Source organism: Cuculus canorus, chromosome 24, assembly GCF_017976375.1.
Source record: "Cuculus canorus isolate bCucCan1 chromosome 24, bCucCan1.pri, whole genome shotgun sequence".
NCBI classification, from domain to species: domain Eukaryota; kingdom Metazoa; phylum Chordata; class Aves; order Cuculiformes; family Cuculidae; genus Cuculus; species Cuculus canorus.
The window spans coordinates 1,507,310-1,531,312 of NC_071424.1; the positions used below are offsets into that span (position 1 = coordinate 1,507,310).

General features: G+C 53.6%; 2 protein-coding genes across 4 annotated transcripts; both read left to right on the forward strand.

Annotated features, from left to right (window-relative positions):
* Positions 1-1,533: 1,533 nt before the first annotated feature.
* Positions 1,534-12,145, forward strand: LOC104061872 (uncharacterized). The gene is made up of 14 exons (XM_054087991.1): positions 1,534-2,149; positions 3,646-3,837; positions 4,659-4,850; positions 5,316-5,412; positions 5,583-5,668; positions 6,282-6,476; positions 7,150-7,227; positions 7,787-7,813; positions 8,519-8,582; positions 8,747-8,857; positions 9,114-9,305; positions 9,567-9,659; positions 10,849-10,956; positions 11,064-12,145. The coding sequence occupies exons 1-14, from the start codon at positions 1,534-1,536 to the stop codon at positions 11,353-11,355; spliced, it is 2,343 nt and encodes a 780-aa protein (XP_053943966.1). The 3' UTR covers positions 11,356-12,145.
* Positions 12,146-12,772: 627 nt separating this feature from the next.
* Positions 12,773-23,318, forward strand: LOC128854415 (complement receptor type 1-like). Of its 3 annotated transcripts, none has more exons than XR_008453503.1 (12): positions 12,773-12,894; positions 13,701-13,886; positions 14,748-14,844; positions 15,914-15,996; positions 16,898-17,089; positions 17,492-17,674; positions 18,191-18,376; positions 18,724-18,817; positions 19,168-19,253; positions 19,832-20,038; positions 20,542-20,723; positions 20,817-23,318. XR_008453503.1 is itself a non-coding variant. In XM_054087672.1 (12 exons), exons 1-12 carry the CDS (start codon positions 12,819-12,821, stop codon positions 20,858-20,860), a joined length of 1,458 nt encoding a protein of 485 aa, XP_053943647.1. In that variant the 5' UTR covers positions 12,773-12,818; the 3' UTR covers positions 20,861-23,318. The 3 variants fall into 3 exon arrangements, 2 of the variants coding, with proteins under 2 accessions (XP_053943647.1, XP_053943646.1); XM_054087672.1 differs by having other exon boundaries at positions 20,700-20,723; XM_054087671.1 differs by lacking the exon at positions 20,817-23,318 and having other exon boundaries at positions 19,832-20,684.
* The last annotated feature ends 685 nt before the right edge of the window (positions 23,319-24,003 follow it).

The following is a 24,003-nucleotide window of genomic DNA, read 5'->3' on the forward strand; positions in this document are numbered from 1 at the left end:
ACGTGCTCCCGCTTCTGCTGCTTCCATCTGCTTGGCCCGATTCCTGCAGCACGGGAAAGGGATGGCAGAGCAAGATAAAGCCAGCTGCTCTCAGCAGCTCCAGGCGAGCAGGCACAGAGCCGCTATCGCGGGGCTCAGCTGCTGGGCCAGCTCCTGCCGCGGAGCTTTCAGTGCTCAGTCGGTTACTGGGGCAAAACAGGGCAAAACAGCAAGCGTGGGGGCAGAGAGACGGGGCTGGTCTGAGCCTGATGGTCTCAGCAGGTACAGATGCCTCCTGGCCTCAAGTGGGGCAGCAGTCTGGTTCGAGGCGTTAATGTGAACTATAGCAGTTGGTTCTTCTCATGGAAACATCGCTGTTTCCCAGATGATGAAGGTGAGGAGGGAGGCAGGCAGGTCCTGGCATCAGGCAGGGTGCTCTTGCCTTGGTGTGGGGTGACACGTGCCCCTTTCCCGGCGGTGCCGCTCAGCGGGCAGCAAACACAGCCAACACCTCTCATTTGGCTCTTCCCGTAAGCCCTGTGGGCAGGAATCCCAGAGCAGCTCTGGTTTTCCATTCAGGCATGGAGCCCAGGACATCCCTGAGCCCCTGTGGGCAGCGCAGCCTCTCGTTCAAAGAGTTTTGTGTCTAACTGGGAAGCGCTGGTACCCGTGCTGCCTTGTGTGGGGCAGAGGAATCCCATGATTCTACGATAGGTGTTAATAGAAGCAGCTCAATTAGCAGCTTCAAAGTGGGGCTGATTTACAGCCCTTCGGTCTCCTGTGCCCCTCTCAGGATGGAGGAAAGCCCTCTCTCCTCCTCTCTCCTTGCAGAAAAACCTCTCTTCAGAGGGATTGGTTCCTGGGGAGAGGCGGGTGATGCTTGAAGACAGTTTGGGGGTCCTGACGGGAGGCTGGTGACCCCCGAGCTGCGCTGCGCTCCCTCCACCAGGATGAATAGAATCAGAGCATAGTTTGGGTTGGAAGGGACCTCAAAGCCCACCCAGTCCCCCTATCATGGGCAGGGACACCTCCCACTGGCTCAGGGGCTCCGAGCCCCATCCAACCTGGCCTGGAACCCCTCCAGGGATGGGGCAGCACCACTGCTCTGAGTGACCTTTCTCCTGGTGAAGAAATTCCTCCTTATGTCCAGTCTAACTCTGCCCCTCTCCAGTTTATCCCCATTGTCCCCCATCCCACCTCCACAGGCCTTTGGGAACAGCCCCTCTCCAGCTTTCCTGGAGCCCCTTCAGGCACTGGAAGGTCTCTCTGAGGTCTCAAATCCTTCTCTTCTCTCACGAGGATGCAGCTCCCATCGCTGCTCTGGTGCTGAGGCATAACCGTGACCTTCTCTACTCCTCCGGGTTTCGGGGTGCGCCGCAGGCAGAGCTGCTGAGACGCAGGGATTCCCTTTTTGGGGTGTTTGTCATTTTCCTTTGGGACTCGACACGCTTTGGGGGAGGTGTGTCCCTCCTGGAAGGTGCAGAGGAGGGACCCGGAGGGGAGGCTGAGCCGGGGGGTGTCCGGGGAGCCGATCCGAGCAGAGCCGCCTCTCGGATGGGGACACCTCGCAGCGAGGAGGGGCGGCGGCGGGAGGGGCCGAGGGTGCGGCTGAGCCTCCGCCAGCGCTGCGCCGCCCCGCGCGCACCCGCACCGCCTGCCCGGACCCCAGGCTCCGCTCCCGGTTCTCCGCTCCGCTCCCAGGCTCGACTCCCGGCTCGGCTCCGGACTCCCAGGCTCGGTTCCCGGCTCCCGGCTCGGTTCCCGGCTCGGTTCCAGGTTCCCAGCTCCGTTCCCGGCTCTCGGGCTCAATTCCTGGCTCGGTTCCGGACTCCCCGCCTCGGTTCCCGGCTCGGTTCCCTGTTCCCAGCTCCGTTCCCGGTTCCCAGGCTCATTTCCCGGCTCGGTTCCCTGTTCCCAGCTCCGTTCCCGGCTCTCAGGCTCAATTCCCAGCTCGATTCCCGGTTCCCAGGCTCAATTCCCGGCTCGGTTCCGGACTCCCCGGCTCGGTTCCCGGCTCGGTTCCGGACTCCCAGGCTCAATTCCCGGCTCGGTTCCGGACTCCCCGGCTCAATTCCCGGCTCGGTTCCCGGTCCTGCCGCGGCGATGGGGTCCGGGCAGCGCCGCTCCCTCCTGCCCGCACTGCTGCTGCTGCTGCTGCCCGCGGCGAGGGGTGAGACCCAGGGGCTGCGGGGGGTGTGCTCCGTGCGGGTGTGTGTGAGCTCCATGTGAGCTCCATGGATGTCTGATTGTGTGTGCTCTGTGTGTGTGAGCTCCATGTGAGCTCCATGTGTGCTCCATGTGAGCTCCATGCAGGTGTGTGTGAGCTCCATGTGTGCTCCATGGATGTGTGAATGTGTGTGCTTTGTGCATGTGTGCTTCATGTGTGCTCCATGTGTGCTCCATGTGAGCTCCATGGATGTGTGAATGTGTGTGCTCTGTGCGTATGAGCTCCATGTGTGCTCCATGCAGGTGTGTGTGAGTTCCATGTGTGCTCCATGGATGTGTGCAGGTGTGTGTGGTCCATGCAGGTGTGTGTGAGCTCCATGGATGTGTGCAGGTGTTTGTGCTCTGTGCATGTGTACTTCATGCAGGTGTGTGCGAGCTCCACGTGTGTGTGCTCCATGGATGTGTGAATGTGTGTGTGCTCTGTGCATGTGTGCTCCATGCAGGTGTGTGTGAGCTCCATGTGAGCTCCATGGATGTGTGAATGTGTGTGCTCTGTGCATGTGAGCTCCATGTGTGCTCCATGGATGTGTGCAGGTGTTTGTGCTCTGTGCGTGTGTGCTTCATGCAGGTGTGTGTGAGCTCCATGTGTGCTCCATGGATGTGTGCATGTGTGTGTGGTCCATGCAGGTGTGTGTGAGCTCCATGGATGTGTGCTCCATGTGTGATCCATGGATGCTCCATGGATGTGTGCAGGTGTGTGTGCTCTCTGCGTGTGTGCTTCATGCTGGTGTGCGTGAACTCCATGTGTGTGTGTTCCATGGATGTGTGAATGTGTGTGCTCTGTGCATGTGTGGTCCATGCAGGTGTGTGTGAGCTCCATATGTGCTCCATGGATGTGTGCAGGTGTGTGTGCTTCATCCAGGTGTGCGTGAGCTCCACACCTGTGTAGTCCATGCAGGTGTGTGTGTGCTCCGTGTCTGTGTCTGCACGTCTGTGAGCTCCGTGTGTGCTCTGCGTATGCTCCACCTGTCTGTGCTCCGTGCGGGCGTGTGTGCTCTCCTCGTTTGCATCCTCTGCATGAGAGTGTGTGTGTACATCATATGTGTGCTTCACATACATGTTGCGTGTGTGTGCTCTGTGTGTGATCCGTGTGTGGCCGTGTGCTCTGTGTGTGCTCCCTGCATGTGTTTCATGTGTGCTCTGTGCTCCGTGTGTGCTGTTTGTGTGTGTGCCCCCTACGTGTCTGCGCTCCGCGTGCCTGTCCTGTGCCGGCGCACTCCACGCGGGTGTCGGTGCACCCGGTCTGGCTCTGCTCCGTGCAGGCGTGCGTGCATTCCACGTGGGTGTGCACCTCGTGTGCTCCGCCCAGGCTCCTCTCCGCTGTGTGCGTGTCGCGTGTGCCGTGCTGCGGACCCCACGTGTGCGCCCGTGCTGTGCTCTGCCCACAGAGCTCCCAAAGGCAGCAGAAGCCACGCTAAATCCGGGTTTGTTTTCCTACAGGCGACTGTGGGCCGTTACCAAACATAAGCCACGCGGAGCCTCCAGAAGACACTAAACATCGGGGAAGCTTCAGCGTGGGCTCCGAAGTGAGGTACAGATGCCTGATGGGTTATGTCAAACGCCCTTTGCTGTCAGACACCGTGCAGTGCCTCCCCAACTCCCAGTGGTCCAACCTCCCGGAGTTCTGCGGTCGTAAGTATTTCACTTGCCCTGAGATGGGTCGCGTAGCGATGCCGACTGCTTGTGAAAACAGCCGCTGCTTTAGCAATCACCGTTTCAAGGGTTTCCTCATCCGAAGTGACACAGGGTGAAGTTACTTGTCAGAGAATCTCTTATTGCCCCTTGTTCCTAACTCTGCACCGTGAGAACCATAGAACTATGGAATGGGTTGGGTTGGAAGGGACCTCAAAGCCCATCCAGTCCCACCCCCTGCCATGGGCAGGGACACCTCCCACTGGATCAGGGGCTCCAAGCCCCATCCAACCTGGCCTGGAACCCCTCCAGGGATGGGGCAGCACCACTGCTCTGGGCAACCGTTTTAGGTGGAGCCCTGGGTGTTAATAAAACTGGATCTGTAGGAAGCACGGGAGAGAGGGGCAGAGCTCGAGGGGCGAATCCTGGCCCCGCTGGCGGCTGCTGCTGCCAGTGGTAACCAAGGGGGAAGGATTGGCACCGGAGATCTGCAATCCTCCGCAGTGAGAACTGGCTGCACTTCCCCACTGCAAACACTTCTTCTTCGGAATTGGTAAGGGAGGCGAGCACTGTGCTGCTGAATGATTGGAAGAGGGCAAATTGTACCATTTTGAGTCGTGTTTTTCCATTAAATTATCACCCAGGGATGTTTCTGAATCACACAAATTAACAATCACCTTCTTAAAAATATTTCTGCGTCCATATTCTTCGGGAGTTTTGTGCATAACCACTTGGATTTGTATTTCTACATAGCTGAATGCTAAATATTGTTATTTTTTTCCTCTATAACTGCACTGTTTGGTTGTCTTCCTCGTTGCCAGGTAGCTGTTCCAGCCCGCCACGGGTGCAGTTCGCTAGGATCTCACAGGAAGATGAAATGCAGAATTTCTATCCTGTTGGTGTCACGGTGAAGTATAATTGTCGCCCAGGATATGAGAATACCACAGAGCAGCTCCCCACCAGCACCTGTCTGGACAATGTAACGTGGTCAGAAGTTCCTGAGCTATGTCGGAGTGAGTGTCTCCGTGTCGTTTTGTTTTCTCCATCATCTCCCACAGCTGCATCCCCAGCGCTGTGTTCCAAGGGCCTCATCTCATTTGTATTTTAGGATTGTGGGTTTTTTAATGGCATTTAACATGAAATATCATAGAATCATGGAATGGTTTGGGTTGGAAGGGACCTCAAAGCCCATCCGGTTCCACCTCCTGCCATGGACAGGGACACCTCCCACTGGATCAGGGGCTCCAAGCCCCATCCAACCTGGCCTGGAACCCCTCCAGGGATGGAGCAGCCACCACTGCTCTGGGCAACCTGGGCCAGGGCGTCCCCACCCTCACAGCAAAACATTTCTGCCCAAGATCTCATCTCAAACTCCACTCTTTCAGCTTTCATTGCCACACTGTCAGAAAAAGTAGGTCTGTGTTTTTTTCCTCGTCCTTGTAGCATCCTAAGGATAATATTGTTTGGGTTTTTTTAAGGGAAATCTTGTGGTATTCCAGCAAATCCAGAACACGGCAAAGTCATCGCAAATGATCATTTGTTTGGTGCGAGAGCGAATGTGGTTTGTAACCGTGGGTGAGTGCGAAGCCGGGTGCCCACGGCATCCCCGTCACCTGCTCCGAGGCAGTGGTGGGCGAGCCGGGACAGGGGGCTCTGCCTCTCGAGCCCTTGGCACCTCGCTGGGGTAACGTGTTTGTGGCTGGTGAGAACAAACTGATGTGTTGATGTATCTTTTACCCCTGCAGGTACTCATTAAAGGGAGCGTCGCCTCTCATCTTGTGCTTCATGATGGGAACTGGAGTTGCCTGGACTCAACCTCCACCGTGTCAGGGTAAGTGTCATAGAGAATAGTTTGGGTTGGAAGGGACCTCAAAGCCCATCCAGTCCCACCCCTGCCATGGGCAGGGACACCTCCCACTGGCTCAGGGGCTCCAAGCCCCATCCAACCTGGCCTGGAACCCCTCCAGGGATGGGGCAGCCCCCACTGCTCTGGGCACCCTGGGCCAGTGTCCCACCGCTCTCATAGCGAAGAACTTCTTTCTTATGTGTCCAGAGTTTGATGGGAAATACCAAATATTCCAACTTAGAAATACAGAATTAACGTTGATTTTCCAACATGCGGTCCGATGGTACCTCTGGAAGGGAAACAGCTGCCGTGGTGAAAGCGGGGACAGGCCAATAGCATCACCAGTGCCTTCTGCACGTGAAAGACCAACACAAACGAGCACCCTGGTGGCCCTGTAGGCTCCACCACCCCCGTGGATGTGGGACAGCGGGCTGGGAGGCACATAAAAGTAACTGTGTGCTCCCGTTTCAGCCTCTGCTCCTGCTCCTGGCACAACGCAAGCCTGTGTGCAAGCGGCCCTGGTGTTTTCCTCTCTTTACATCGTAGAGAAGAACATCCCTGTGGTCACCTCTTGAACTCTTTCCTTTTTCTCCCCCAGCTCTTTCTTGTCCTCAGCCCCCATCTATTCCTGATGGGAAGCATGATGGCAATGGCACGGAGGAGTTTGTCTACGGCTCCGTGGTGATGTACACGTGTGACCCTGGGCTCCAACTCGTGGGGAATGAAACTCTTCGCTGTACAACGGAGAACAGCATCAATGGTGTCTGGAGTGGGTCCCCTCCCAAATGCAGCGGTGAGTGTTGCTGGGTATCCGTCCTGCTCTTGAGTAATATTTTTGCTGTGCAGTTAATTAGTCCCAATTCCCCTCTTTCGCAAAGAGGACCCCAGTCTGCCCTCTGCCCGTAAGGCTTCTGGTGTCACCAGGAAGTCCTTGTGTGACTGTTTTAGCCCAGAGAAGACTACAAGGAGACCTTAAGCAGCCTTCCAGTACTGAAAGGGGCTGCAGGAAACCTGGGAAGGGGCTCTTTGCAGGCAGTGCAGGGAGGGGACGAGGGGCAATGGTTTTCAGCTGAAAGAGGGGAGATTGAGATGAGATCTGAGGGAGAAATGTTCTCCTGTGAGGGTGGGGAGGCCCTGGCCCAGGTTGCCCAGAGCAGTGGTGGCTGCCCCATCCCTGGAGGGGTTCCAGGCCAGGTTGGATGGGGCTCGGAGCCCCTGAGCCAGTGGGAGGTGTCCCTGCCCATGGCAGGGGTGGGATTGGATGGGCTTTGAGGTCCCTTCCAGCCCAACCCAGACGACTCTATCACTGTAACTCTTCCACAGATCTCGCTGTCATAGCCACATTTGCTCCAGCCACTGCCCTGTGCCACGTTTACCCCTCACTGAAGTGTTCTTTCCACTATGTATAAATGCGGAATTACATAAAATATAATTGTGACTGATTTTCCTTTATTTTTTCTCTCCAGTGCTAACTAGCACTGCAGCAGTGACGAACCAAACCGAACCCTCACAGGAGAAGACGGCAGAGAATCCTTACTGGCTTGGTAAGAGGTCAGGAGAGGCTTTCTGCCTCAGGGTCATCTTCATGGCTACAATCCCACCCACGCTGGTGACCCCATGTGCTCTCATTGTGCCTTCCTAACTTCTTTGGTGGGTCCATCTTCCGTTTCTAAGAGGTTGACACAGGCTTATTCCCTGCCCTGACCCTCTTTTCTCTCTGCTCCCAGCTGAGTGACTCTTTAGCTGACGCGATACAGGGTGGGATTTTTGATGTTTGAACCTCCTTCCGCGCAGCTGAGCATCTCGGTGGAAACCACTGGCATTGTCTTGGCTGTATTGGGTCATGGCTGAGGGCGAAGGTAGCCTGAAGCTATGGACCTTGGCTCCATCAGTGAAGACAGGTGGATAAGGGGCTCAGGAAGAGCGCAGTGATGTGGGGAGTCGTTAATGCCAATTGTTTCATCACTGTTTGTCTTCTCAGCAGTGTTATGGTTATCTTGGTTTGAACAATATTGTTCTGTGGGCATAGATTAAGAACCTCCCCATTCAGTTGTCAGCATCGTTGGCGTCATTTAACACTGATTTCATTGTTTTCTTCTCTAGCCAGTATCCTCATCCCTTGCTGCATCGGTAAGTAGTTTAAAAGTGGAAACGCACTTTCATAACACAAAACTATTATTTGCTGTTTAATACCTGGAGTCAGTGGGATTGGTTTATTCGTACTGAGTGTCTCCGGTCAGGATTCAGGGTTCTCTGCTGTTGGATAATGCAGCAAGCAGCCGGATGGATTGTCTGTGTCTTAGCATTAAACATTACATCACCTGGGGATGAAACGAACGCCAAAGAAGCCAATGTAAGAAGCCAACCAAAACTGTACATTCCATCCCTCGTTAGTTGATAAAAGTCGCTTTACCACGCCTTGGCAGGCACTGGGAGAGAAGAGATCAGTGAAGCTTGAAACAGCCGTGTTGCGAAAGAGATCAAGGACATAGTGAGCATGTTTAGAATACGCAAGAAACAGGGGTTGTCTGTAAAAGGATCATGACCTTGAGAAGATCAGCGTAGGACCGCACTTAGCAGTGGTTTCTGTGCTGCACTCAGAGACGCAAGAAGGGGTGTGCATAGTTCTGGCTGAGAGGGACTCTCTGGGTGGCAACAGGGAATTTTCCTGCCGGTCTTTTACCAAACTGCAGCATTTCACTTAAATTCCACACCACAGACCGTGACAGGGGAGTGGAACTGGATGATCTCTAAGGTCCCTTCCAACTCAAGCCACGCGATGGTTCTATGATTTGCTATTGATGTCTCAAACTGCTTTGCTCCTTTGTTTGTTAGTTCCCCCGGTAGCCCTTGGAATCCTAGCTGGGATCATCATGAGATGGAAAGACAATAAAAACCAGTAAGTGAGCCTAAGCTGCCGCTCGTACCTCATAACTGGGCATTTCCTTTTAAGCCCTGAGTGACGGTAATTCCCTTCTGTACATATTTGCATGGTCAGTGCTATCTTTCCGGGTTGCTAAGCTGCTTTTTATTCTCTAAATGTTCTCTTTCCTGTCTCTTCAGCTCTTACAACATGCATCTCAAAAAGCACGAGACCAACGGAAGGGATCCCCTGAAGCACCCGAGGAGAACGGATGACACGATGCCGCCCGTGCCATGGCATTCCTATTTTTGGTGAGTTTGCTTATTTCTCTGCCCAAAAGCTTGTGCTACTCTTCCAACTATACCCACGGATCTCATCAGCTACAAACCTTGCTGCGCCCGACCACGGCTTTTTGCAGTTTCTCAGTCTAAATTGCCAACTCCTCTGCCTCTGCGACGAAGACGCTGATCTCCAAAGGGGCCACGGCTGTTTGACGGGAGGGTTTGGTGTTTGCCGGCTGCTCTCGGGGCTCAGCAGAGGGATTTCCCCTTTCTTTCTCATCCCCAGCCACACAACGAGTTGCCACGCGTGTCCCACCTGCGAAGAGCGGCTGCACGCCGCCCTGGCTCCCCGCACCGAGCCCACGCACCGCGGCTGTGCCGCCTGTGAGGAGTGGCTACGCATCCAGCCCGGCACGCCACGCACCTACTCGGTCCCCAGCATCGGCAGTGGGGAGATCTGGAGCCCCACAGGCACCAGGTACCGTGGGCCCTTGCTCCTGCTCCCCTTGCGTGGGTCCGTGTGAAGCTAAACAGGGGCAAAGCGGTGCTTCTTGAGGGGAAAGAAAAGCATCTCCGCATGGATAAAGCGGGTTTTGGAGTTTGCATTCCTTTAGGTCGAGTTTTAGCAGGAGAAATTAAATGCTATTTAGAAAAAAAAAGTGGTTCTGCTGGGCAGTAGGAATTCTTGGAAAGCCATGCCTTCAGGTGGATTCAGGCTGTTGTCTCTCTCTGCGTTCAGCCCTCCTAAAGCTGCAGATGTGCTGAGGGATGAGGGCCCGGGAGAAGCTGGTCCGGAGCGGAGCAAGGCAGAGCAGCCCATGGACCACAAAAGGTCTGTCTTCCACTTAACAACACTCTGATGCTGTGCTGATGCTGAAAAATCATTTCAGAGAAGAGTAGATCTGTATTTATTCAATTTTAGGAGAGAATAAGGGTATTCTGCACCCCCTTGCTTATTCTCACTTCTTTCCTGTCTTGATCCTGAGTATTACAGCATTTAATTACTTTTAAACTATTAATACCTCACTTTTTCCCCCCTTTATTTTTATGCTCTGTTCTTTCAGTGCTTCTAAAAGGCATCCAGCGCACACACGTGTGTTTCTCCTGTTGCTTTCCTTGTGTCGCTCTCTGGCAGCGGCGCTGCACACCGCAACGCCTGCACACCTCCCGCAGCGCTCGGCGCGCCGGGCTGAGATCGAGCTGCTGCCCTTTCTGCTTCTCCTCTCTGCTCTGGGAGAGAAACACCGACCCGCAGCTTAGTTGGGTTTGCAGGTTCGAGGCACCACGGCTCCAGCGATAAAGAGACGATGGGTCTATCAAGCAGTTCAGAAGCAGCGTAGAAACACCTCCTGTGTTTTAGCAAAGCGAAGGAGGCTTGTGATGGACCTAATTCCCCACTGAGCCTGCAGCCAAGGCAGGTTTTCATCCTGCTTGGGATGATCCCTAGGCGGCAGGGAAGCTGGAGGTGCCAGCTGTGCCAGGACCAGGGAAGTCATCCTTCCCCTGTGCTCGGCGCTGGTGGGGCCACACTCCAAATCCTGGCTTCAGTTGTGGTCCCCTCGCTACAAGAAGGACATTGAGGGGCCGGAGCGCATCTGGAGAAGGGAATGGACATGGGGAAGGGTCCGGAGAACAGGGGAGACCACATGGCTCTCTGCAGCTCCCTGAAAGGAGGTTGTAGCGAGGTGGATGCTGGGCTCTTCTCCCAAGTAACAAGGGATGGGATGAGAGGAAATGGCCTCAAGTGGTGCTGGGGGAGGTTTAGACTGGATAAGAGGAACAATTTCTTCACCGAAAGGGTTCTCGGGCACTGGCAGAGGCTGCCCAGGGAGGCGGTGGAGTGCCCATCCCTGAAGGTGTTTAAAAGACAGGTGCTCAGGGATCCGGTTTAGTAGTGGACAGGTGTGGCTGGACTGGATCTCAAAGTTCTTTTCCAACCAAATGATTCTATGAACTTCACGGTGATTTTTGAGTCTCCCTAGAGAGCCCCAATGCACGTCCTTAACGGTGCTTCTCCACAGCAACCACCACATCTGTCCTGTCTGCGAGAACTGGCTGCGCGCCCACTCTGACCAGCGTGAACGCCATCCCGCAGCGCCCGGGGAGCGGCTGTGCCAGCAGGACGAGGGGTGAGCGTGCTGGAGAGGGCACCGAGAGTCCCCTACGATTCAAATAACTCTATGATTCTCTGATTTGATGAACCCATCAGGGCTCACCCTTGTCTCTCTCTCCACAGCCCGCAGGGTCCCGTCTGTCCTCGCTGTGCCGACCGGTTGCACTTCTCCCTCGTCCACAGCGACAGGGCAGATTGTCCCATGTGTCCCCTGGCTGGGGAGGGGACCTTGGCTCACCTCGTCACCCGCCACAGCCCTGGCTGCCACGTCTGCCCCATCTGCACATCACCCACCCACGTGCATCTGTGCCAGCCCTGGGGCCGGGCACCCAACGGAAGGGACCCAAACCACCCGTTGGGTGCTGCGAGCCAGAGGCTGCAACGCTCATTGCCTCAAAGCGTCTCACCCGAATGAACTGCTCATCTCCGTGTTGAGGGAGAAATGTCAACCGCTGTAACATCCAGAGCGGCACGAAGCTGGTTGGGGAGAAGGGTCGCTCCACTAACTCCTGGCAGCGTCAGGGACCAAGTTCCAAGTGCAATAAGAGAACCTGAAGTCAGGCGTCTGACCTCATAATCCAAAATTTCATTGTAAAAGGAGCAGGAAAATCAAACTTTCTCCAAATTCAGCTCCCTGTTGGTTTCATGCTTACTTTTTTTGTTTGTTTTATAATAAAAGGATTTCTCTTACACTTTTAGGTAAAGTAATTCATCATGACAGGTACAAATTAATCCTATTCTGGCAGGTAACAACAGCTGGATTGGTAAAAGATCAACCTCGGAGACAACACAGCCAATCTGGAGTATTAAAAGGTGTTTTTTCAGTTCTTCAAGTGAGGCTTTAAAAATTCAGTAAAGCTCCTTTCTACCAGGAAAATAATTTCATAGTCAACACCCTCTTTGTTCAATCTTGCCAGATTTACCGTACGAGTGCTCTTAAAGGGAGAGCCTGGATTGGTTGAGGCCACCCTTGACCTGAGGACCACAAGGGTAGGGCGATGGCGTGGACCAAGACGGAGCATCCCGGGCAAGGCAGACCCTCCCACGTGTTTGCAGTGTTGCTCAGGGTGAATGACGCAGGTTGTGCGTTGGGTTACTCATCACTTGGGCAAACCCTTTCCGTGTCACGGGACGGGGTGGGAGTGCTCAGCTGATAAAGCTGAAGGGGTTGTGTTGGTAAAATCTTGGGCTGTTGAGGACAGATCTGAATCAGAAGAGCAGTCGGGTTCCTCCCCAGAATAGTTTGGGGGGGAAAGGACCTCAAAGCCCATCCAGTTCCACTCTTGGCCACGGGCAGGGACACGTCCCACTGGATCAGGGGCTCCAAACCCCATCCAACCTGGCCTGGAACCCCTCCAGGGATGGGGCAGCACCACTGCTCTGGAAAACATTTCTCCCCAAGATCCCATCTCCATCTCCCCTCTTTCAGCTGAAAACTGTTATCCCTCATCCTCTCCCTGATCCAGAGCCGCTCCCCAGCTTTCCTGGAGCTGCTGGGAGAGGGAAGGGGGGTCTGTGACCACCCTCTGTCGCTGGAAAAAACGTGAAAAAATGGGGAAAAAAAGCGGAAAAAAATGGGAAAGACCCCGACGCGATCGCCTCTGCTTTGGTGCGGCTCCGCCCGGTCCGTACCGGGAGAGCCCCGCGGGGGATTAATAGAACCCCCAGGCTGGAAAGGACCCACCGGACCATGGAGTCCAACAGAGCCCCCGTTCCCTTTAAGAGAAGGGACACCAACCCGCCGGGAGGAGGGAGCGGGGACGGCCCCGTCCGCCCCGGAAAGGGCTGAGCCGCGGGGGGAGCGCTGCGCCTCCATCGGGAGCGGCTCCGGAGCGACAACGGAGCGAGAAGGGAGCGAGAAGGGAGCGGGCACCGGGGATGGAGCTGCGAGGGCTGCTTCTGTGTCTCAGTCTCAGCCTCTACACGGTGCTGCCGAGCCTGCCCGGAGCCTGCGGTGAGCGAGCGAGGGGGGAGCGGCTGCGTGGGGAGGGGCTGCGTGGGGAGGGGATGGGGATGCGGGTGGGGATGGGGATGTGTGGGAAAGGACCACCCCTCGCCATCCAACCCCTTCATCGCTATCGTCACCCCCCATCGCCATCACCCCCCATCACCATCCCCTCCCATCGCCAGCATCCTCACCCCCCACCGCTATCATTCCCCTCATAACCATCATCCCCCTGTATCACTACCATTCCCCTCCCATCGCTATCATCCCCCCTCATATCACTATCATTCTCCCCTGCATTGCCATCATTGCCCCCCTCCATCGCTATCATTCCCCCCTCATATTGCTATCATTCCCCCATAGCCATCATCCCCCTGTATCACTATCATTTCCCCCCCATCGCTATCATCCCCCCTCATATCACTATCATTCTCCCCTCTATTGCCATCATTCCCCCCCTCCATCACTATCATTCCACCCATAGCCATCATCCCCCTGTATCACTGTCATTCCCCCCCATCGCTATCATCCCTCCTCATATCACTCTCATTCTCCCCCTCATTGCCATCATTCCCCCCCTCCATTGCTGTCATTTCCCCCTTCGCCACTGTCCCCCTGTATCGCCATCGCCCCCCCATCACCATCGCCCCCATCACTAGCATCCTCCCTCACTGCTTCTCCATCACCACCATCCCCCTTCACCATCGCTATCACCCCCCATTTGCCATCACCTCCCCCTTTGCTGCCATCACCACAATCCCCTCTTCGCCGTCGTCCCCCCCCGTCCCCTCACCGTTGTCCCCCCCTGCCCGCAGGTACCTGCCAGCAGCCACCAAGGTTTGCCTTTGCGGAGCCCCCACTGCCCCTGGAGGGGTCCTACGCCGAGGGGACCACACTGAGATACCGGTGCCGCCCGGGGTACAGGTTGGCGATGGGCAAGTCCCCCATCGTCACCTGCCTCTCCAACACCCAATGGTCAGCGAACCCTGACTTCTGCATTGGTGGGTTCCCCCCGGTCCTGGGATTGGGGTGGGGGGAGCCCATCCCATCCCCTGGTGCACCCCAAACCCTGCTCGCGGTGTGGGAGGGTTGAGAAGGATGCTCCCCGGGTTCCTGGCTTTCGGATAGTTGAGAACAAGCGCTTACCCAGCCTGCAGTTGCCCTTTCTGCGTGGGAAGTATCATCGGAAGTGTTCATTGGGTACTGGAACAGCTGCCCAGGGAGGTGGTCGAGTCGCCTTCCCTGGAGGTGTTTAAGGAATGGATGGATGAAGTGCTTAGGAACATGGTTTAGGGAGTGTTAGGAATGGTTGGACGCGATGATCCAATGGGTCCTTTCCAACCTTGTGATTCTGTGATTCTGTGAAGCTTTAATCCCTGAGAGATGATCTCTGCCCCCATTAATTACTTCACCATCTGGTGACAGAGTATAAATGCTAGGACACAATGCAAGGAACGGTGTGGGAAAGGCCGTAGAGCCGATTGTCCCCGCGTTATGTCCCTGTTCCCAAGGACAGTCAGTGGGTCCTTCCCCATCTTCTGCTCTTCTGCTCTGTTGCCTTTCCCGATGGACTAAGACCTTTGCCTTGAGCCCGCTGGGCTCTTCATCAGTCTCCTTTTCCAGAAAGTGTGTAAAACTTGGCTTTTTTTTATTTCTCCTGAGCTTTATCTGTGCTTCTTATTTGTGGTTTCACTCTCAGTTCGTCAGAAGGCAATGTGGATGTTGTGTCTTTTCTGAAAGCGCTGATGCTTTCTCGTGAGGGAGGTGAGGTGCCCATAAAGGGACAGTTGGTGACACAGAGCAGCACCTTCACCGCTGTCACGCTATAAAATAAAGATCATTCTCATCCACTACCCTTCCAGGGAAGTCCTGTGCTCCACCGGAGATCACGAACGGCAAGTTTGACTACACGACTGACCTGCTGTTAGGGGCAACGATAACCTTCACCTGTAATGCCGGGTAAGCGTTGGCCCCGGCTCCCGGCAGGCAACAGCGCTGAGGCCGGGAGCCTCGGAGGCTTTTGATGTCTTGGGGCTGTTTCCTTGGCAAGCACGGGCACGGCGAGAGGGGTTCGGAGCCGGGAGCCATAGGGGTCAGGCTGAGTCCCAGTTGTGCCGATAGGACGAGGGGAAATGGCCTCAAGATGCGCCAGCGGAGGTTTAGATTGGATATTAGGAATGTTTTCTTTACTGGAAGAGCGGTGAAGCCCTGGCAGAGGCTGCCCAGGGCAGTGGGGGGTCTCCATCCCTGGAGGGGTTCAAAAACCATGTAGATGTGGCACTTGGGGACAGGGTTTAGTGGACACAGTGGGGCTGGATGGGATGAGCTTAGAGATCTTTTCCAACCTTAATGATTCTATCATCCTATGAAAACAGACCACCTTCTGGGCAGGAGAACGTGGTCTTTGCAGATTGCTTTACAGCTGCTTTGCGAAAGGTTTTTGCTCCTTTCCTGTTGGCATTTGTTAGTAATTCAGCATTGGCTGTTTGCCACGGGTTCTGCATCCACGTCTTGGCTGCAGGGTCTGAGGAAAGGAGGGCTGCGGTGTCCTGGGAGCCAGGCAGTGGGGAAGGAGAGCGCTTAGGGTACATCAGTGACACCTCACTCTGCTCAGAAAAGAAGTTTCTGTTTGGATCTACTGCACAGCACAGGGCTGAACGGCCTTGGGGTGGGGACACCGTCTCGCTCATGCTGCTGTGAGCTTGTACCCACCCAATGCAAGTCAGAAGTTTCCTCTAACTGCATCCTATGTTGCGTTTCATAGAGACATGGAATGGCTTGACTAGGAAGGGACCTCAAAGCCCATCCAATTCCAACTCCCTGCCATGGGCAGGGACACCTCCCACTGGGTCAGGTTGCTCAAAGAAGGTGTTCTTCAGATATCGAGAAAATAATGGTTTATGGGAGGGTTAGCTGTTTTTCCACTGCAGTTCGGCTCCTCCAGCATTGCAAACTGTACAACTTTCTGAAGTCCCCAAGGTTTATTTTTCTCTTCTTTTCAAAGAGATTCAACCTTTTCTTCTCTTAGGTACCGCTTAGTTGGAACGCCGTCTGCGCAATGTGTAGTTACAGGCAATGAAGTTTCTTGGGACGGCACTCCACACTGCACCAGTAAGAAGATCTTAAATGTTTCATGTACATCTCCTCCTCAGAGCTGTTGTATCTGGTAGTTGGGGAACGGCAGGTGGATACTCTCTTCTTGGCTCCTAAACCGAATTACATCAGCCTTTAATGAATTTTACTCCTTTCCTCTCCCCCAAACAAGAATTCTTGCTGGAGCTGGGAATGGAATTTAAAGCCACGGGAGGATCTGTGGGTGTTGGCAGCGGCTCTGGAGGCAAACTCACGAGAAAAGCAGCTCCTGAGGCTGTTGGTTGGTATTTCCCAGCCCAGGCACGCAGCGAACATTCTGCCCCGCTGGGGCAGATGCTGCACCACTCAGGTTGTGCTTTCTGTCAGGCAGTTGTTGCTGAATTGTGGATCAAGAGCTGTGCTGGGATGCCTTCGGATGCATCCGAAATCTCAATTTTCAAAGGGGAAATTAATTCTAAGAGCTTTGTTGGTGCTATTTGGGCTTTTTTAGCATCCTGTGAGATGCGGCTGACCATCAGCTGCTGACAGTTGGGATGGTTTGCTGCCATAATAGGTCTCCTGGCCTTGTTAGCGTAACGAAGGAAGGAAATGCCATCGCCAGTAGGTGAGGGTTCCATACTGCTTGGTGAGACAATGTTTATTGCCTCCAGAAGGCCTCTTCCCTGGTGTCTCCTCTTGAACAATAGATGCTGGTTTGCCATTTCACCATCTATACATTTAAACCCCCTCTGGAGAGCATTCAGGATTTAAAGGCTCATTCAGCCCTTTAGGTGGAGGTGATTGTTTTATGGCTGTTTCCCTGTTTTTCATCTGGCTTTTATTATTTTACATGTTTGGGTTGGTTTATGTTGTGGGTTTCTTTTTGAGTAGTCAGACTTCAGTTTCACATTCCACGGAAATGCTCTGTTTTCCTATGCAGTTATTCCCTGTTCACCACCTCCTGCGATCGAGAACGGGAAGCTCTTCAACGGCGACAGAGACTTTGTCTTCGGCATGGCTGCGACGTACAGCTGTAACAAAGGTTTTTCTCTTATTGGAGATACCACCATTCACTGCACGATGGATGATAACCTCGAGGGAGTATGGAGCGGTCCAGCTCCTGAATGCAAAAGTAAATGTTTTCTTTATCTCCTTAATCTTTTGACTTTTTCTCATCCCTCTCCCCTTCTGTACTTTCCTGGTGGGCTGTCAGACACGAACAGGTTGATTTGAGTCTCAAATGATTCCCAGAAAGCTTAATGGAGCGATCTCCCAAGTTGTGGTCGGAGGCAGAGCTCGCTTCAATGCGCACAGAAAGCCTTCCTCTCGCTGCCCATGCCCAGGGCTTCCTGCAAATGGAAAATGAAGCTTTCACGTGTGCAGTTCCTTAATGATGTCTCTGTTCACAGTAATTGCACCCACTGGGGAAAGGACAGCAGTTCTCCTTGAGCCGCTCTTGTGATGCATCTGATGTCACTGCGGGGCTTTTCCTTTTTGTAATACGTGTATCTTATTGTCTTATCTCCACTTCCAGCTGTCAGATGTGAAGATCCAGAAGTGGAAAATGGGAGCAGGTTATCTGGCTTTGGCACTGAGCACACGTATAAAGATACAGTGACCTTCGCGTGCAAACCTGGTTATTTAATGAAGGGTGCTAGCGTAGTTACTTGTGAAGCAGACAGTACCTGGAAGCCACTTCTGCCAACATGTGACCCAGGTGAGTATAAACCCATTTATTTGTTGTGATGGCACCGAATTAGGTGTAAGAGCTGTTGAGCAGGTCAACTTCTGAACGTCATGCCCTTGTAGCCGTGCCCCTGCAGAGCATGCTGGCGGGGCTCCTCAAGGGTGGCGGCTGAAGCTGTTTATTTGTGAACTGCAAATGACCCAAAAGCACATTGAAAGGAGAGACAGAACTGCTTACCACACCCAACAGCCTTCACCAGCTTCCAGACCTGTTGGGGATGTTTAGCTCATCTGAGCTCAGCTGGTCATGCAGGTTGGGTTGGTGGTCAGTGAAGGAGCAGCTTTGATGCTGAGATGCAACCCAATCTCTGTCTCTTGTGTGGTTAAGCAAACTGTGTTATATTTGCTAAACGGGTTGGATGCAGACTTTATCCCTAGACCCTGGCATTCGGTCAGGTTAAAATGGTGTGTGCTCCAGAACACATTGTTATTGCCGACCCTTCGGGTACTCCTCTGTAGCTGACCTTGACGTTGTCTCTTTTGTTAGTCTACTGTGGTCCTGCCCCACGCTTCCCTTTCGCTGAGGCTGGAATGGCTGTGGGCAGCAGCTCCCCTGCTGGAACTCAGCTGAGGTATTGGTGTAAACCGGGTTTTACTGCAGCAAGTGGGAAATCCTCCATTGTCACTTGTCTGACTGACACAACTTGGTCTGCAGACCCAGACTTCTGTATACGTGAGTATCTCTCTGTTCCTCTCCTGTCTTGACTGAGTGATCTGGTTTTCAGCTGAAAGAGGGGAGATTGAGATGAGATCTGTTTTGCTGTGAGGGTGGGGAGGCCCTGGCCCAGGGTGCCCAGAGCAGTGGTGGCTGCCCCATCCCTGGAGGGGTTTCAGGCCAGGTTGGATGGGGCTTGGAGCCCCTGAGCCAGTGGGAGGTGTCCCTGCTCATGGCAGGGGGTGGAATTGAATGGGCTTTGAGGTCCCTTCCAACCCAACCCATTCCAAGTTACTTCCTCTGGAATTTGGGTTATGCTCATCTCTGGGTTTGAAGCGATTCCCGTGCTGTTTCTTTTCCTCTAGGACAGCAATGCCCTCCTCCCACGATAGCGAACGGGGACGTGATTGCAGACAATTTCCTCTTTGAGACCGTTGTGACATTCGTCTGTCATCCTGGGTAAGTGGATCACTGCTTCCAAGGGACCGACTTGGAGGTCGGAAAACTGGGATCACAGGCAGTAACATCCACCCCTGGCTCCCTCCCTGGTTTCCCAGTGCAGGTCTCCAGTGAAACCATATATTATGTCTTCATTGAGATGAGCACATGGCAACATACGTGTCCTTGGTGATGCAGTGAACTGCTTCAGTTCAGCTCTTCTTAGTGCCCTTACTGAGTGGCTTTGAGGTGGCCGCATTTCATTTCGTAGCAGGGACAGCTTCTGGTTAAACACTTCCCTGCATCAGGAGGTGGGGGAAGAACCTTTTCTGGGTTGGCTTTGGGAAAGGACTAAACTTCTCTTTCTTTAGGTATGAATTAAAGAGGTCATCTTCTGCCAAGTGTGTGGCGTCAGGAAGTGGAGTTGCGTGGGACACGGCATTTCCATACTGTGAAAGTAAGAGGGAAGAGCTCTGCTCTGAGCCGTTAAGATAACAGTTGGGATGGTGCTGGTGGTGGGCTTGGGCTGCTCTTCCTTGCGCTTCTTCATTCAATCAACCGCACAACTCGTCATTTCGGTGTTAACCCATGCTGTGAGGCTTTAGGTGTGGGATCCTCATACAACTCAGAAATGACGCTGACAAAGTGGAAGGAGCAAGGGAAGGGCAGAAATTACTGTCATGAGAGGAAAGTTCTCTTTCTCCAGTCACCAGGGGAAGATGAGGATAATCTTTAGGTTGATGGGTGAACTTTGGATGTTAGAACTTGGTCCATTCTGTTTGGTGTAATGCTGAAATCGGGTGTTATGAGGTCAGTGTATAGTGTTATGTGAAGCTAGAAGGGCTGAAGCCCTTCTCTTAGCCTGATTAGGCGCTTGGTGCCGTATTCCAATAACTGAGGTCTGGTACCAAGCAAGGAAGCTCAGGCTATTTTCCATTGCTCTTAGATGCACAGCATTTGGCTGTACCCTCTTCTCCCCGTGCACCTCTTTTCAGTTAGCAGTACTCAGATGCTCTTGCTGATGTCCTCCTGTAGGGCAGCTCCCCGACGTTCTCTGTGAAGAGCCCCCCATGATTGACAACGGGATTCACAACGGCACAAAGGGCAAACACTTTCTCCAAGGCTCCACTGTAACTTACAAATGCAACGATGGCTTCACCCTTGCCGGAGCAGCCTTTCTTCAGTGTATTGCGGGAGATCAGTACTGGGGAGTCTGGAGCAAACCTGCTCCTGAATGCAGAGGTGAATATCTCCCGTGTCTGTCTTGCTGCCTTCTCTCTGTCTTCAAAATACCTACTTTTTTCCTTTCTCTGTGAGTCCTCAAATCACATCATTCTTTAAGGATTAAGCCTGTGATGGTCCCTGAAACAGCTTCAGCTCAAACCCAGGGCTGAAAGAGCGAGGGACCAGCACTGTTTTGTATCTTCATCGATGATAGGCAGTGAGATCGATTGCATCCTCAGCTGGTTTGCAGGCTACACCAAGCTGAGTGGTGAGGTTGACACTCCTGAGGGATGGGATGGGATGGCATCCGGAGGCCCAGGTTACCCAGAGCAGTGGTGGATGCCCCATCCCTGGAGGGGTTCAAGATCGGATCCAGGGGAAGGTGTCTCTGCCCACAGCAGGGGGTTGGAACTGGATGGGCTTTGAGGTCCCTTCCAACCCAAACCATTCCATGATTGCTTTGCAGCACGAACTCACAGGATAGTGGAGTTGTATCCTGGTAAATACCTCTGTTTTAACAGATAAACACCTGCGGAACAGGGCTGTGCAGGGGTCCTGCTCTGTGTGTTGCTTGAATTGTCTCCCACGTGCCTTGGCTCTGATGTGCGATGCTGCGTGTTGATGAATTACCATGCTGAATGGGTGCTGAGTTTCATGTTTTGACTCACTTTCTTTCCAGGTGGAGCAAACATGCTCTCTGTTGGTAAGTAACGCGTATTCCTGAACCCCTGTACCACGCTCCTGCCTGTCTTTATGTTTGGAGTGAAGACTGAAGCTTCTTACTGATCTCCTGTAGGAATCTTCCCCCTCCTCCTGACGATGCTGGTTATGAACCTCTAGGGAATGGGCACAGTGGGGAGGCACTGGGAAGAGACTGAGCGACTCCTCCAGGACTACTGAACTCCTGTAGACGTGTGGGACTTGATCACATTGATCCCAGTGCTTTTCCCTCTTGTGAAACTGGCCTTGAAGTGGTGACCAACTGACTGTGGACAAAGCACTCGCACTTTTGGCCGCAGCAGCTGCGCTGGACACAACAGCTCCTGCTGGGGCTGGGCCGGGCAGCTCTCGGCCACCCAGGTGAGAATGCTCTTCAGAAATCAACTGTGGTTATCTCCACGTTATGTCTCAGTGATGCCAAAGACTTTTGCACTGCAATAGAACAGACTCAAGAAGATGATGCACTTTGAGCACCTTCGGCCCCGTTGAGGTCCTGTTGTGCCTCGTCCTGATCAGGGTTCATGGGTTTAAGTGTCCTGAGATGAAAAGTGCTGCTGCTGCTGAGAGGATTAACGGTGAATATCTTCATGTGACTGATGGTTACTTGCAAAAAATCAAGTTTGATGCAAATAGGATGCGTAAATCAAGTATTGTCTTTGGGTACTGAAAGCATCGGAGGTGTTCCTATAAAAGCGTGGTTGCAGCCGTGACTTCAAGGCAAGCCTGACCCGCTGTGCAAGCAGCAGTCCTTACAGTGCTTTTACCAGAGAGAAAAACATTACTTACTTACAATTACAGCCTTACTGCAATGAGCTGCTATTCTGACTCTTGCTGTGCGCTGACGTTAGCTTCAAAGTTCAGCTGAAGGTCTCTGCCCTGGCACTATCTTTGTCTCACGTTGAGGTTTTGCAGAAACACCCTTCCTGTCTCTGCAGTGACTCAGAGCTTCTCTGGAAGCGGTGAAGCTTTCGGTGGGGTGAAAGCCCCAGGAGGAACCCAGCTGGGTGGGCGCTTGGGGCCGCGGAGCTCGTCCGCCGGCAGGTGGGGTCCGGGCTGAACACGGGACTCGCCGGTGTCTTGGCAGATGCCACCAAACATGAGAAAGTCGCTGCATGTGAACCTTTTTTTTTGCTTTCTGCTTAAATGCCACCTGCCTGGGGTGACTCTGAGGGCAGGGAAATCGCTGTCTGAATTTGTACTTAGAAGGGTTTTTCAGGTGGTGCTGTGCACCCCGAGCCCAGCGCAGCCCCGGGGAGGAAGAGCAGGATTTGTCCTCTCGCTCTGCTTGCGGCAGGGCTGGTGGGTGGCTCTGATGCACCCAGAGTAGGCAGAGGGCACATTAAGCCAAAGCCTTAATTTCCATGGGGACATAAACCCCACGTCTTTTCATAGGATCGTAGAGTGGTTTGGGTTGGAAGGAACCTTAAAGACCATCTAATTCCACCCCCCTGTGAAGGGCAGGGACGCCTCCCGCTGGATCAGGCTGCGTTTTATTTTCACCCTGCCTAAACTCACCTCCTTGATTGCTGTGTTGAGGACGGTTTGCGAGGTGGGTAGAGGCGAGCGAGGTAGCCGGGCTTTGGTGGAGGACAGCTGAGGTGGTGGGACCTCGCTCACCTTGTCTAAACCAAAGCTATGGGTAAAAGTCCCCTTGATTTCTGTGGCTGACAGAAAGCCCACCTCGTAGTGGCTGTATCCTCCCCTGGTTTGGACTCAGCCTTGCTAAATGATTATTTAATAAGCCGAAAGGGTTCGTAGCGTCTCATACAATGAGGTAAAGATTTGAAGACTTCCTGGGAATCCTGTTTATAAGGATTTAAATTCAGCTGTTGCCTGAATCCAGCTGGAGGTACCAGGACTTTTAGCTGCTGGTAGAGTAAGATTTTGAGGCTCAGGGTTTTGTCTTGCGTAGAGGTTAATCGCCCATATGTGATCTTCTCGTGATGCGCAGGGAACGGGAAGTATTCCAAATGTGTCTACTATGTACTTTTTGTTTCTGCGTGTTTCCTCAGTGCTTTCTCATTAACGGGAACATGCACCTAGAGGGAAGACCGCAAAAAGCCATTTCCATCCACACGTTGCCCTTGTTCCAAACAAAGCCACTAAGTTCTCCCTTCCCAGCAGAGCCCTGTCCTGCTCCGGCACCACGAGACGCCATTCTCGGAAGCCAGTCTTGCAGAATAAGCACTTGCAAGTTGTTGGTTATTTTTATGTCTCTTACCGTAAGCCTTGTGAGTGACCAGATGAGCCAAACGCAAACATAAAGCCTCATAGCTTGGTTCTGTTATTTTAATCCCACCAGAATTGTTCCTACAGAGTGGTTTTTCCAAAGGATTTAGGAGCTGATTTGGGGATGAACTTGAAATGATCTCCCTGCAACTAAATGGAAGGAACTGTGAATGCTGTGACATGTATGGGTGCAACCAACTAAGATTTACCGTTGAAAAGTGCTTATCTACTGTGTTTGTAACTGAGTTGTACGTCGTTTATAATCTGAATGTAATCAGTCAAGTGCAGTTTTGAAGACTACATGTTGGGTGTGTAAATACTAGAAGCTCTCTGTCAATAAAAGGGGTAAAAAGACTGGAGCAGCGCGTGCCTTGCAGCTTATTTTCTGCTCAGTAAGTACCTTGTGAGGTTGGGAGCTGGAGGTTGCTGCAGCCACGCTGACATCAAAAAGTGGATTTTTGTCCTTCAGCCTTCAGGCGAGGGATGACACTGGCTTGGCTGAGTCCTCGAGGACTCCCTAGGGTGGGGTTGGGAGGACGCGGTGTGCGGGGCTGGGCTGCGCGCAGCCCCGAGGGACAGACGTGTCCGCAGCCTCTGCGGGTCCCAGGTGTGTGGGAGAAGGGAATGCCCTGCTCTGCCCTTCCCGTACGCGGGCAGGCGAGCCGTGTGCCTTCAGCTGGTTCATGCGAAGGGCTGCCATCGCCACCCTGGGGGGCTTGGGGCAGAGCCTGGACCGCTTCCCCTGACCGAGGATGCTCTTCACGAAGGGCACGGTTTGGCCAATGGCACCTCAGTACCTGCGCTCACCTCTCTTTCCTGGGTACCAGTGTGTCCCAGGGGTCTGTTCACCCCTGCACCGGGAGCTAAAAATAAGACCTGCAACCTTCTCGGTTCGGGGGCTTTGCCCTCCTTCTGCCGGGAGCCCACAGGTTCCTATCCCATGGCCCCGGGAAGCCCCACAGCTGTGACTCCTTCCGCATACGGGGGGAACTGGGGTGTCCATATCTTCTCGCAGCCCCCCAGGAGCACAGTCT